Source organism: Microcaecilia unicolor, chromosome 3 (assembly GCF_901765095.1).
Source record: "Microcaecilia unicolor chromosome 3, aMicUni1.1, whole genome shotgun sequence".
NCBI lineage: Eukaryota > Metazoa > Chordata > Amphibia > Gymnophiona > Siphonopidae > Microcaecilia > Microcaecilia unicolor.
This window is the reverse complement of record NC_044033.1, coordinates 436953729-436967422: the sequence shown is the minus strand read 5'-3', so window position 1 is coordinate 436967422 and position 13694 is coordinate 436953729. Positions and strand designations below refer to the sequence as shown.

The following is a 13694-nucleotide window of genomic DNA, read 5'->3' as shown; positions in this document are numbered from 1 at the left end:
TATCTCTCAGATTGGGATAAAATATACAAAAACATATTAAACAAAATAGCACCCTTACAAACAAGAACCTCACGCAGGATTAACTCGATACCATGGTACAACAAAGAACTGAAAACTCTAAAAACACAATCCAGGAAATTCGAACGAGCATGGAAAACAATAAAAGATGCAAAAACACTCAACGCATGGAAACAAACTCAAAGAAAATACAAAAACGCAATAAGACAAGCCAAAAGGTTATACTACAAAACCAAAATAGGGCCTGACTACAAAGACACAAAAAAATTATACCAACTCGAGAACAAACTACTAGACATCACCTTGGTCATCATAACCAACACAGATACCCCATCTGCAGACATACTTGCCGAATACTTAAATGAAAAATTGTAAACCTACGCAACACGCTACCTCAGAACACCACCGACATCAAAAATTTTGAGTGTATGGACCCAACCCTTGATGAATACCCAGCAGACAGACTCTGGACAAGCTTTGCCCCCCTGCCCCCCCCCCCCTCACCACTGACAGTCAACCAAGCGATTAATAGGTTTTCCAAGACTCACTGTAAACTGGATGCCTGCCCTAGTTACCTATTAAAAAACGAACCCCACCGCTTCATATCAGACCTCACACCCCACTTAAACTACATGCTTCAACATGGTCTCTTCCCCAAGGAAAACGGCAACATCCTACTCACCCCAATACCAAAAGACACCAAGGAAAAAAAACCAGACGATATCACCAACTACCGCCCAGTAGCATCAATCCCACTCTTAGACAAACTGATGGAAAGCATGGTAACTAAACAACTTACCGACTACATAAACAAATTCACAATACTACATGAACCACAATCAGGATTTCGCTCCACCCACAGCACCGAAACAGTACTAATCACTCTCTTAGCCAAATTCAAACAAGAAATTGCAATAGGCAAAAGCATACTTCTACAATTCGACATGTCTAGTGCACTCAACATGGTAAACCATAATATACTACTAAGCATCCTAGAATACTTTGGGATTGGTGGAAGTGTGCTTAGCTGGATCAAGGGTTTCCTGACTACCAGAACATATCAAGTGAAATCAAATTCGAACATATCATCACCATGGAAGACTGTGGAGTATCTCAACTATCACCACTATCACCGCTCCTTTTTAACCTAATGATGACCCCACTAGCCAAGTCCTTATCCAATCAAGGCCTTAACCCGTTCATATGCAGACAATGTCACAATATACATCCCTTACAAATATGATCTAACAGAAATCACCAAAGAAATCAAAAACTCAGCTTAATCATCATGAACTCATGGGTGAATGCATTTCAACTAAAACTTAACACAGAAAAAACACACAGTCTCATCCTCTCATCCCAATATAACACTTATAAACCCATCAACATAACCACCCCAGATTGCACCCTACCTATATCAGACAGCCTGAAAATTCTCGGAGTCACAATCAACCGAAACCTCACAATAGAGAGTCAAGCGAAAGCTACAACAACGAAAATGTTCCACTCAATGTGGAAGCTCAAATGAGTGAAACATTTTTTTCCCCCGAGGGAAATATTTCGCAACTTAGTACAATCTATGGTACTAAGCCATCTTGACTACTGCAATGGAATCTATGCGGGATGCAATGAACAAATCATAAAGAAACTCCAAACTGCTCAAAATACAGCAGCCAGGCTCATATTTGGAAAACCGAGATTCGAAAGCGCAAAACCTCTACGAGAAAAACTACACTGGCTCCCAATCAAAGAACGTATTGCGTTAAAAATCTGCACCCTGGTTCATAAAATCATCTACGGCGAAGCCCCGGGATACATGACAGACCTCATAGACCTACCAACCAGAAACACATCAAGATCATCACGAACATACCTAAATCTCCACCACCCAAGCTGCAAAGGACTCAAATACAAATCAACCTACTCATCCAGCTTATCCTATAAGCATGCAACTATGGAACGCATTACCAAGCGCTGTGAAAACAACATAGGACCACCTAACCTTCCGGAAACTACTAAAAACCAACCTGTTCAAAAAGGCATACCCTAATGATCCAACTTAAATGCCTTAACCCTGCAACACAACAAAACCAAAACTCATATTGGACATAGTTTAACTCTTCCTCCTTATGATTCCCCAATGTGTCTGTCACACATGACCTTTACTTTACCACAATCTCACTCTGTCTTTGTTCATACCAGTATTGGCGATCGCCTCTACGGTACTATGTAAGCCACACTGAGACTGCAAATAAGTGGGAAAATGTGGGATACAAATGTAACAAATAAATAAATTATGGGGTCGTCCTATAAGGAACCACCTACTTTTAGGATGCAGAAACAATTAAATAGCAATATTCTAGTCTTCCACATGTGAGCGGCCACTTACACACATAAAAGACCTTTTATAGAATGCTGATTAGTGAAAATATTAGTATTGTGATTTGATGACACAAACTTTGCTGATGGGTATGCACATAGGCAAGGTTCTGGTACAGTGTGCAAGTGTCTATATAAATTCAAGAATACTATAACTTTCAAACATTCTGGCTAGCATGTAGATGAGGGCATTTATTTCAGCTGTAGGCTAATGTAAGTGATCATGTCCTAATGTAAGCACTTTTTCTGCCACTTGCACCAGTATTTTCTTTATATAACAGGCTTGAAATAAGCAATTGCCTACTCACTTATCCTAGGTGCCCTGTTATAATAGTGCCCTTCAAGTGCTGCAGGGAAAATAAAGCACCAACATAAAGTGGACAACATACAAAGCAGGAAATTATACTAGACAAATGCAAAATCACTCTTTTTATAGATTTACATTTTTAGTTTAAACTTACCATCGTGTATTTCAAAAGCCAGGCTAGTTATCTTCTGTGTTATTATCATCATGGGGCTGTTATAAGAAAAAAAAATACAGAAATAAATCTGAAAATACTTTAATGTCTTTTTTTATTTAGTATTATATACCACATGCAATACTGCACTATTGCTTTTAGAGAAATCATCTTTTTTGTGTGTGCTGGACCTGAACCAAACTCCTGCAAAGTAAAGTAAATTCTGACTATTTAAATTCCAAACTTCTCAACTTTGTGGCTATAGGTGCTGGACCTGAACCAAACTCCTACAAAGTAAAGTAAATTCTGACTATTTAAATTCCAAACTTCTCAACTTTGTGGCTATAGGTGAGATACCTGATATTCTCTTTAATTTAATGCTTTTTGCTTAATTAATTTGCCCTGTGAACCCTCTTTCTTTCTTTCTTTTCCTGCCAAGCTCTGATAGAGAGGATAGGCTGTTCAAACTGCATTGCACTGTGGCTCTAAAGTTGCATTTTACATTGCTGAAACTGCTATAATTATTGGGAATAATTAGATGTATTTACCAAAGGAAAGTTATATTCTAGGGCAATTTGAAATCAATTGCAAATTCTTTGATCAGACTGTACCATTTCTGGTCCCATCTAGAGAATTTCCTTGATACAGCAGTTAGCTGACACATTGGGATTTATAATCCCACCCACCCCAGGGTTTTCCACTCATTTATAGACAAACCAAACCTCATTAACTTTACTCCTCAATCATACACAGGCAGTCTTGCAGACTGTTAACCCCAATGTAGTACACCTGTTCATACCCATTTCAACCAATCAGCATGACTTTTATTCTCTGCAATAAATTGTGGTGCTTTAGTTTCAAGGCCAATCATCTGGAGACTTAAGGCTTGTCCTGTCTTCAGCTATCCAGTTTAAAACAGGAGCTCAGTAAAGTAATGCAAGAATTGGATGCACTTAAAGCAGCTTCTAGGACTGCACAGAATCATAACTTCTCACCACTGCCTCAAAGAATAAAACCAACTAAGAATAGATGGTTCACGGTAGGCTCAGGCAGACTTCGTCATGTGACACAGAAGCATCCACCCGCACAAGTGTTGCCCCTAAAGAATTCTTTCGCTCCATTACAGCACTATGATGTTTCTGAAAATAGAACTGAGGCAGAGGAAAAAGCAATGAAGTTGGAACAAAAAGATATGAAGGTAGCCGAAGTGAAAAGACACCCCCAAATCACTAACGTTGAAACACAGACCAGGAAATATAGATGGAAAGCGATGGCCACAAATGCTCGTAGTCAAAGCAATAAAGTTCATGACCTTCAAGCCCTGATGTTGGAGGCAGACTTAGATGTTGTTGCAATCACAGAGACGTGGCTCAATGGTTCCCATGAATGGGATGCAAACATACCAGGCTATAATCTATTTAGGAAGGATAGAGAGGGCTGTAAAGGTGGAGGAGTAGCTCTATATGTGAGAAATGAGATCACAGCGACTGAAATGACAGGGACCTGGGGAAAGGAAGAAGCGATATAGATCACCTTAAAAAGAGATGATAGAACCACTGTCCACGTGGGTGTTGTTTACAGACCTCCGACACAATTAGAGAAATTAGATAAAGACCTGATCGCGGATATTCAAAAGTTGGGAAAGAGGTGCTGTTGCTGGGAGATTTCAATCTGCCAGAAGTAGATTGGAAGGTTCCGTCTGCAAAATCGGAAAGAAGTAGAGAGATTGTGGATGCTTTCCAAAGTGCTCTGCTCAGACAAATGGTGACGGAACCCACGAGGGAGGGAGCGACGCTGGATCTGGTGCTCACAAATGGGGATAGTGTGTCAAATGTCCGAGTGGGTGCACACCTGGGAAGCAGTGACCATCAAACGGTTTGGTTTGATATGACGGCTGAAATGGAGGGCGGCCACTCTAAACTCAAAGTCCTGGATTTCAAGCGTGCTGACTTTAGTAAAATGGGGGAATACCTGAGGAAGGAGCTGATGTGCTGGGAGGATGTACGAGAAGTGGAAGGACAGTGGTCCAGGCTGAAAGAAGTAATAAATAGGGTCACAGACCTTTATGTAAGGAGAGTAAATAAAAGCAAGAGAAAAAGGAAACCGATATGGTTCTCCAAGCAAGTGGCTGAGAAAATAAAGGCTAAAGAGTTGGCGTTCCTGAAATATAGAAAAACTCAAGAACAGGAGCACGGGGAGGAATACCGGATGAAACTGAAAGAAGCCAAGAGAAACGTACGTCTGGCGAAGGCACAAGCGGAAGAACAAATAGCTAGAAATGTAAGAAGGGGCGACAAAAATTTCTTCAGGTATATTAGTGAAAGGAGAATGACTAAAAAGGGAATTGTGAGACTAAAAGATACAGCGAACCGCTATGTAGATAATGATGAAGAAAAAGCCAATTTGCTAAATAGATACTTTTGTTCTGTTTTCACTGAAGAAAATCCTGGAAAAGGACCACGAGGGACTGGCAAAAGTACATTTGAGAATGGAGTGGATATAGCACCGTTCACGGAAGAGAGTGTATATGAACAACTTGGAAAGCTAAAGGTGGACAAAGCCATGGGACCGGACGGGATCCACCCCAGGATATTGAGGGAGCTCAGAGAGGTTCTAGCGGGTCCTCTTAAAGAATTGTTTAATAAATCCTTGGAGACGGGAGAGGTTCCGAGGGATTGGAGAACGGCGGATGTGGTCCCTCTTCACAAAAGTGGCGATAGGGAAGAAGCTGGAAACTACAGGCCGGTAAGCCTCACCTCGGTTATTGGGAAAGTAATGGAAGCGATGCTGAAGGAAAGGATAGTGAATTTTCTGGAAACCAATAAGTTGCAAGATCCAAGACAACATGGTTTTACCAGAGGGAAATCATGCCAAAGGAATCTCATTGAATTCCTTGATTGGGTAACTGCGGAATTGAATCATCGACATGCTATAGACGTAATCTACTTAGATTTTAGCAAAGCTTTTAACAAGGTGCTCCACAGGAGGCTCTTAAATAAACTCGATGGGCTGAAGATACATCCCGAAGTGGTGAACTGGATTAGGAGCTGGTTGACGGACAGACGACAGAGGGTGGTGGTAAATGGAGTTCGCTCGGAGGAGGGAAAGGTGAGTAGTGGAGTGCCTCAGAGATCGCTGCTGGGGCCGATTCTGTTCAATATATTTGTGACATTGCCGAAGGGTTAGAAGGTAAAGTTTGCCTATTTGCGGATGATACTAAGATTTGTAACACTGGACACCCGGGAGTGGAAAGCATGAAAAAAGATCTGCGGAAGCTAGAAGAATGGTCTAAGGTTTGGCAGTTAACATTCAATGTGAAGAAATGCAAAGTGATGCACCTAGGGAGTAGAAACCCATGAGAGACTTATGTGTTAGGCGGTGAGAGTCTGATATGTACTGAGGGGGAGAGGGATCTTGGGGTGATAGTATCCGAGGATCTGAAGGCGACGAAACAGTGTGACAAGGCGGTGGCCGTAGCCAGAAGGTTGTTAGGCTGTATAGAGAGAGGTGTGACCAGCAGACAAAAGGAAGTGTTGATGCCTCTGTATAAGTCGTTGGTGAGGCCTCACCTGGAGTATAGTGTTCAGTTTTGGAGGCCATACCTTGCTAAGGATGTAAAAAAAATTGAAGCGGTGCAAAGAAAAGTTACGAGAATGGTATGGGATTTGCGTTCCAAGACGTATGAGGAGAGACTTGCTGACCTGAACATGTATACCCTGGAGGAAAGGAGGAACAGGGGTGATATGATACAGACGTTCAAATATTTGAAAGGTATTAATCCGCAAACAAATCTTTTCCGGAGATGGGAAGGCGGTAGAACGAGAGGACATGAAATGAGATTGAAGGGGGGCAGACTCAAAAAAGATGTCAGGAAGTATTTTTTCACAGAGAGAGTGGTGGATGCTTGGAATGCCCTCCCGCGGGAGGTGGTGGAGAGGAAAACGGTAACAGATTTTAAAAATGCTTGAGATATACATAAAGGAATCCTGTGCAGAAGGAATGGATCCTCAGAAGCTTAGCCGAAATTGGGTGGCAAAGATAGTGGTGGGCAGACTTATACGGTCTGTGCTAGATCTGGTGGTGGGAGGGGGGACTGGTGGTTGGGAGGCGGGGAATAGTGCTGGGCAGACTTATACGGTCTGTGCCCTGAAAAAGACAGGTACAAATCAAGGTCAGGTATACACATGAGTTCATCTTGTTGGGCAGACTGGATGGACCGTGCAGGTCTTTTTCTGCCGTCATCTACTATGTTACTATTTCCTATCTCATGTAGGTACTCTAAAGGCCCTGTTTACTAAAGTGCACTAGCATTTTTAGTGCATGCACAAAATTAGCATGCACTGCATAGACGCCCATAGGAATACTGTGGATGTCTACACAGTTAAGGCGCACTAACATGCCTCTAGTGCAGCTTAGTAACCAGGGCCCTAAGTTTGTAATACACAGCATATGCTTTCATCTGTTTTAGGGGTTTAACATGGACAAAATGATACAGCACAGTTCATAATACAGTTAACAAAAACATTTCCTTAATGAAATACTACCCCCCCCCCCCAGATCACAGATTAAAACACAACTCTCCCATACATAAGGATCCTTGCAGGACCTTCATTAGTCCTTTCAGGACCATGTCCACTTAGAGTAGATAGGAGTATAACATCTGGTTATAGCATTTATCCTTCCTGAGGTGGCTGCATTGGTATTACCCACCCCTTTATAAGTCAGAGATCCTTGTGAACATAATGTGGTGGTGTAGAGATGTGACTGTGAGGAGTCAGATGCCTAATCAGAGTCTAAATGTGTTAGGGCCCAGCCCTTGAGCCTTAGTTTCATTACATTTTGATGGGGATAATGTCTCCAAATGGGTTACATTTTGGCACATGCCACAGTAGTAATGAACTTCATTCCTAATGCAAGAGTAGTTAAAATCTCATCTCAGTCTCTCAAATTATACTGCAGACATTTGCCTCAGTACTTGTATTATGCCAAAGAAAGCTTCTTTCTAGAGTTCATAAGATGTTACATCTATAGACAACTTATCTAGGTGTCCTTGAAAATTTCTTTTAATCAGGTCTGTGACACCCAAAATGATGAGAGATATTTTTATATCCTTCTGTCATGTTTTCTTGATCTCAGACTGCATTTCTTGGTACTTGAGGATCTCCTCTCTCTAAAATAATCACTTGGAACTAATACCTCTATGATCAATGCCATTTTGATATTTTTCTCTTGTACCACTATGTCCAGTTTCCTTGCATCTAGCTTTTTTTTTTATTGGTTGGAATGAGGATGCTCCATCTGATTTTAACTTCTTCAGTATCCATAATTCTCAATGTCATGATCCCAAGTGCTTTTCAAATACAGTGATGTTCTAATGTTTAAAAAGTTTATAATGATTGAGACAAGCTACCTTTTTGTGCCTTTCTATATAGATTTTCTGCCATGAGAACTTTGCAGCCAGCAATGAGATGAGTGAGTTTCTAGACCTCTCTTACAGAATCTACAGATATCTGTTTACAGCAAGTAAAGAAAAAACTGGGACAACAATCTCATCCATAATCTACTGTCCTGTGCTGCATCTACCAATCACTCATCCTTAGGTTTCAATTCACTTTATCCATTCATATGTCCAGTTCTGATCAATGAATGATTCCTGGAGTAAGACTTTGTATTTCCTAATGTACTTATGCATTGCCACTTGTGGTTTTTTTCCTCATTTTTTCAACTAATTCCTTAAAGAGATTTTTCTCTTCTTTTGCAAATTGTTACTTTCTTTCCTTTTGGCACCGGTATATCCTCACTCATTCCTTCTACTCCCCAAAACACTTGTCCAAGTTTAATGATAAAAATCGATTTTGAATGTTTACTTTCATATTTCAACACCTTTTGCACATTTGGATCTGATAATGCTGTTTTTTTGTTTTTTTTTTTTTATTTGCTGCACTTGTATCCCACATTTTCCCACCTATGTGCAGGCTCCATGTGGCTTACAAAATGTTACAATGGCGTTCACATTAATAGAATAAGAATTTCAGAATATAAAGCATATAAGATGCATAAGAATATCATAGCAATCATCTTAACGGAATAATAATTTCAGAATTATTACAAACTAGTAAAAAAGGCCTGTTTCTGACAATTGAAACGGGCGCTAGCAAGGTTTTCCTCGGAGTGTGTATGTTTGAGAGAGTGTGTGTGAGAGTGACTGGTGAGAGAGAGAGTGAATCTGCGAGTGTGTGTGTGTGACAGAGAGTGAGATTGGGTGCGAGTGTGTCTGTTAGAGAGACTGTGTGTGCCTGGGGCCCCTCCCTCCCACCCAGTTCCAGTGTCCCCCCTTCCTCCGTGTTCCAGGGTCGTCGTTCCCCCTCCCTCCGAGTTCCAGGGCTGTCCCCCCGTTTTGTTTTTTTTTTAAAGTTTTTGTACAGGTGGTGCATTCCCCCCCTCTCATCCCCTCCTCCAAGTTCCAGACCTCCCTCCCTCCGAATTCCAGACCCCCCCTCCAAGTTCCAGCCCCCTCCCGCTCTCCAAGTTCCAGACGCCACCTCCCTCCCTCCCTCCGATTTGCAGACCCCCTTCCTCCAATTTCCCGCCCCCCCCCTCGGAGTTCCTGACCCCTGGACTCCCTGCCGCGACCCTCTCAAGCCCTCCTTCCCGCCGCCAACCCTCGGGGCTTCGGAGCCCATCTGTGAAGAAAGTAACGGACACAGGCAGGCAGACGCATAGAATGTTGGGGGTGAGAATTATATATGACGTGTCATAATGGATCTAGTGACATCAGCTAGGGTTCAGAGCCCATCTATGAAGAAAGTTACGGACACAGGTAGGCAGACGCATAGAATGTTATTATATAGGATAAAGGTGCATAGGTATATCATGTAGGATTGGAAGTGGATAAACTAACAATGATATCAGGACAAGATACAATATTCAGTAGTAATATTCAGTAATGAGGATGTAATAAAATAAATTAGAAGATTTCCATAATAGTTGTTTTTGGAGTAATTTGGGAGTCAAAACGTTATGGGGAATCTTTTTTGTATGTCTTTGTGAATAAGTAAGTCTTCAGTAATTTTCGAAAAGGTTGTCAAGTCATGTGTTGTTTTTATGTTGATCGGTAATTCATTCCACAGTTGTGTGCAGATGTATGAGAAGCTAGATGTATGTTGTGAAGATGAGGCTACTGCCCCCACTCTCCAGCAGGCCTCACTGGCCTGTGGCCTCTCAACAGGCCTCCAAACAGTCTCTTCTTAGCTCCACCAAAGTCCATAGGGTTTAGCCAGTTCTTTCCAGGGGGATTCTCTTTCTTCAGCTACCAGCTCTCCTCCTTTCCTTTCACCTCTCAGGTGGGGTATAAAGTGGTTAATTAGCTACACAGGACCCAGCCCATAACTTCCTACACCTGGGGACCTCCCAGGGCTCTCCCCGGTCCTAGCAACCTCCACCTATTCTCCTAGCGCCCTCTAGTGGCCTACCCCGGACATCCTGGACATTTTTAGGGGAACAGCGCCATCTAGTGGCCTGCCCCGGCTAGGACAGCCTCTTATTTATCACAATGTATAGATTTGTATTTAAGCCCTCTGTAGCTAGGGTAGTGAAGGTTTAAGCAAGTGCATTATGAACTTTTGTTGTTTCTCTCTGGTAAGTCTATTAGGTCTGGCATGTATGATGGGGCATCTCCGTAAATAATTTTATGAACCAGGGTACAAATCTTGAATGCAGTTCAATCCTTCAGTGGGAGCCAATGCAGTTTTTCTCTAAGAGGTCTGGCACTTTCATATTTTGCCTTTCCGAATATCAATCTGGCTGCGGTGTTCTGGGCTGTCTGGAGTTTAATAGTTTGTGCCTTGCATCATGCATATAAGGAATTACAATAGTCCAAATGGCTCAGTACCAGTGATTGCACTAGTATGCGGAATGTCTCCCTTGGGAAGAAAGGTTTCACTCTTCTAAGCTTCCACATTGCATAGAACATTTTTTTAATAACATTTTTTACATGATTATCTAGATTAAGATTTCGATCAATAGTTACGCCTAGGAGTCTCAGGGAATCCGCAACAGGAAGTGTGTGGTTTGGTGTGTTTACGATAGTGTAGTTGATTTTATTACACTGCGATGATAGTACTAGGCATTGTGTCTTTTCTGCATTAAGCTTTAGTTGGAATGCGTCTGCCCATGAATTCATCATTTGGAAGCTGCGATTAATTTTGTCTGCAATTTCAGATAAGTTGTTTTTGAACAAAATATATACTGTCACATCATCAGCATAAATGTATGGGTTCAGGTCTTGGCTGGATAGTGCTCTGGCCAATGGTAACATCATCAGGTTAAAGAGAACTGGTGAAAGCGGAGATCCTTGAGGCACACCACATTCAGGACTCCATGGCGATGATATAATCGATTTAGATATTACCCGGTATGTTCTTGCTGTTAGGAAACTATGAAACCAATTCAGTACATTTCCTAATATTCCAAAATATTCTAGAATGTTTAATAGAATATCATGGTTGACCATGTCAAACGTGCTGGACATGTCGAATTGTACCAGAAGAACATTATTGCCAGTTGCAATAATTTGTTTGAATTTGGTCATGAGTGATATTAGAACTGTTTCAGTGCTATGATTAGCACGGAATCCAGACTGGGATGCATGTAGTACTGAAAAATTGTTCAAATAGTTTGTAAGTTCTCTAGTTACCAGACTTTCCATCATCTTGACCACCAGAGGGATGGATGCCACTGGACGGTAATTAGTTATATCATTTAGTTTTTTTTCTTCTGGTCTTTGGAAATTGATGCGAGTAAGATGTTGCCTTTATCCATAGGAAAGGATCCATGTTGAAGCATGTGGTTTAGGTAGGAGGTGAGATCTGTTATGAAACGTTGAGGGGCAGATTTTATTAAGTAGCTGGGGCATGCATCCAGTTTACAGTGGGATTTGGTGAATCTGTTGATCATTTGGGCGACAGTGTCTTCAGTCAGTAAATTAAAATTTGTCCATATTCGGTCTGCTGGATATTCATTGGCTGTTGGGTCTAAGTAGTCGATGAATTTTACATAGTCGGGGAGATTGCTGGTAAGGAGGATCTTAGTTTAGTGATTTTCTTGTTAAATAAGGCTGGAGGCCTATAACAGTAGCTCTATAGGTATAAAGAAACCCAAAATGAAGACGAATCCAACAGGGCAAAACAGTATGCATAAGTGAATAACTATTGCCGTACTGGGAAAGACCAAAGGTCCATCAAGCCTAGCATCCTGTCTCCAACAGTGGCCAATCCAGGTCACAAATACCTGGCAAGACCCCAAAAAAGTAAAAAACATTCTATACTGCTTATCTCAGAAATAGTGGATTTTCCCCAAGTCCATTTAATAATGGTCTATGGACTTTTTCTTTAGGAAGCCATACAAACCTTTTTTAAACTGCGCTAAGCTAAACGCCTTTACCACATTCTCTGGCAACGAATTCCAGAGTTTAATTACACGTTGAGTGAAGAAAAACTCTGATTCATTTTAAATTTACTACATTGTAGTAGCTTCATCGCATGCCCCCTAGTCCTAGTATTTTTGGAAAGCGTAAACAGAAGCTTCATATTTACCTGTTTCACTCCACTCATTATTTTATAGACCTCCATCATATTTCCCCTCAGCCGCCTTTTCTCCAAGCTTAAGAGCCCTAGTCGCTTTAGCCTTTCCTTATAGGGAAGTCGTCCCATCTCCTTTATCATTTTCATCGCCATTCTCTGCACCTTTTCTAATTTCACTATATCTTTTTTGAGATACGGCGACCAGAATTGAACACAAAATATTTGAGGTGAGGTTGCACCATGAAGCGCTACAAAGGCATTATAACATCCTCATTTTTGTTTTCCATTCCTTTCCTAATAATACCTAACATTCTATTTGCTTTCTTAGCTGCAGCAGCACACTGAGCAGAAGGTTTCAACGTATCAACGACAACACCTAGATCCTTTTCTTGGTCTGTGACACCTAATGTGGAACCTTGCATGACGTAGCTATAATTCGGGTTCCTCTTTCCCACATGCATCACTTTGCACTTGCTCACATTAAACGTCATCTGCCATTTAAACGCCCAGTCTCCCAGTCTCGTAAGGTCCTCATGTAATTTTTCACAATTCTCCCGCGATTTAACGAGTTTAAATAACTTTGTGTCATCAGCAAATTTAATTACCTCACTAGTTACTCCTATCTCTAGGTTAATTATAAATATGCTGGGGAACCCCACTAACTACCCTTCTCCATTGAGAATAATGACCATTTAACCCTACTCTCTGTTTTCTATCTTTTAACCAGTTTTTAATCCACAATAGAGCACTACCTCCTATCCCAGACTCTCCAATTTCCTCTGGAGTCTTTCATGAGGTATTTTGTCAAATGCCTTCTGAAAATCCAGATACACAGTATCAACTGGCTCACCTTTATCCACATGTTTGTTCACCCCTTCAAAGAAATGTAGCAGATTGGTGAGGCAAGATTTCCCTTCACTAAATCCATGTTTTTGAATATGCTCAGCAATTTTGTACTTTATAATAGTCTCTACCATTTCGCCCGGCACAGATGTCAGACTCGCTGGTCTATAATTTCCCGGATTTCCTCTGGAACCTTTTTAAAAAATCGGCGTTACATTGGCCACCCTCCAATCTTCCGGTACCACGATTTTAAGGATAAATTACATATTACTAACTCCACAAGTTCATTTTAGTACTCTGTGATGAATATCATCAGGTCCAGATTTGCTACTCTTCAGTTTGTAGAACTGCCCCATTACATCCTCCAGGTTTACAGAGATTTCATTAAGTTTCTTCGACTCATCAGCTTCAAATA

General features: G+C 41.3%; 1 protein-coding gene across 2 annotated transcripts in view; it reads right to left on the bottom strand.

The window, feature by feature from the left end:
* The window catches only part of MBOAT2 (membrane bound O-acyltransferase domain containing 2), a 343260-nt gene that overhangs the window by 210909 nt on the left and 118657 nt on the right, over positions 1 to 13694 (bottom strand). For both annotated transcript variants that reach the window (XM_030198898.1, XM_030198899.1), the window contains exon 5: positions 2859 to 2914. In XM_030198898.1, coding sequence (XP_030054758.1) covers positions 2859 to 2914 — 56 coding nt within the window. The remainder of the gene's footprint in view (positions 1 to 2858; positions 2915 to 13694) is intronic.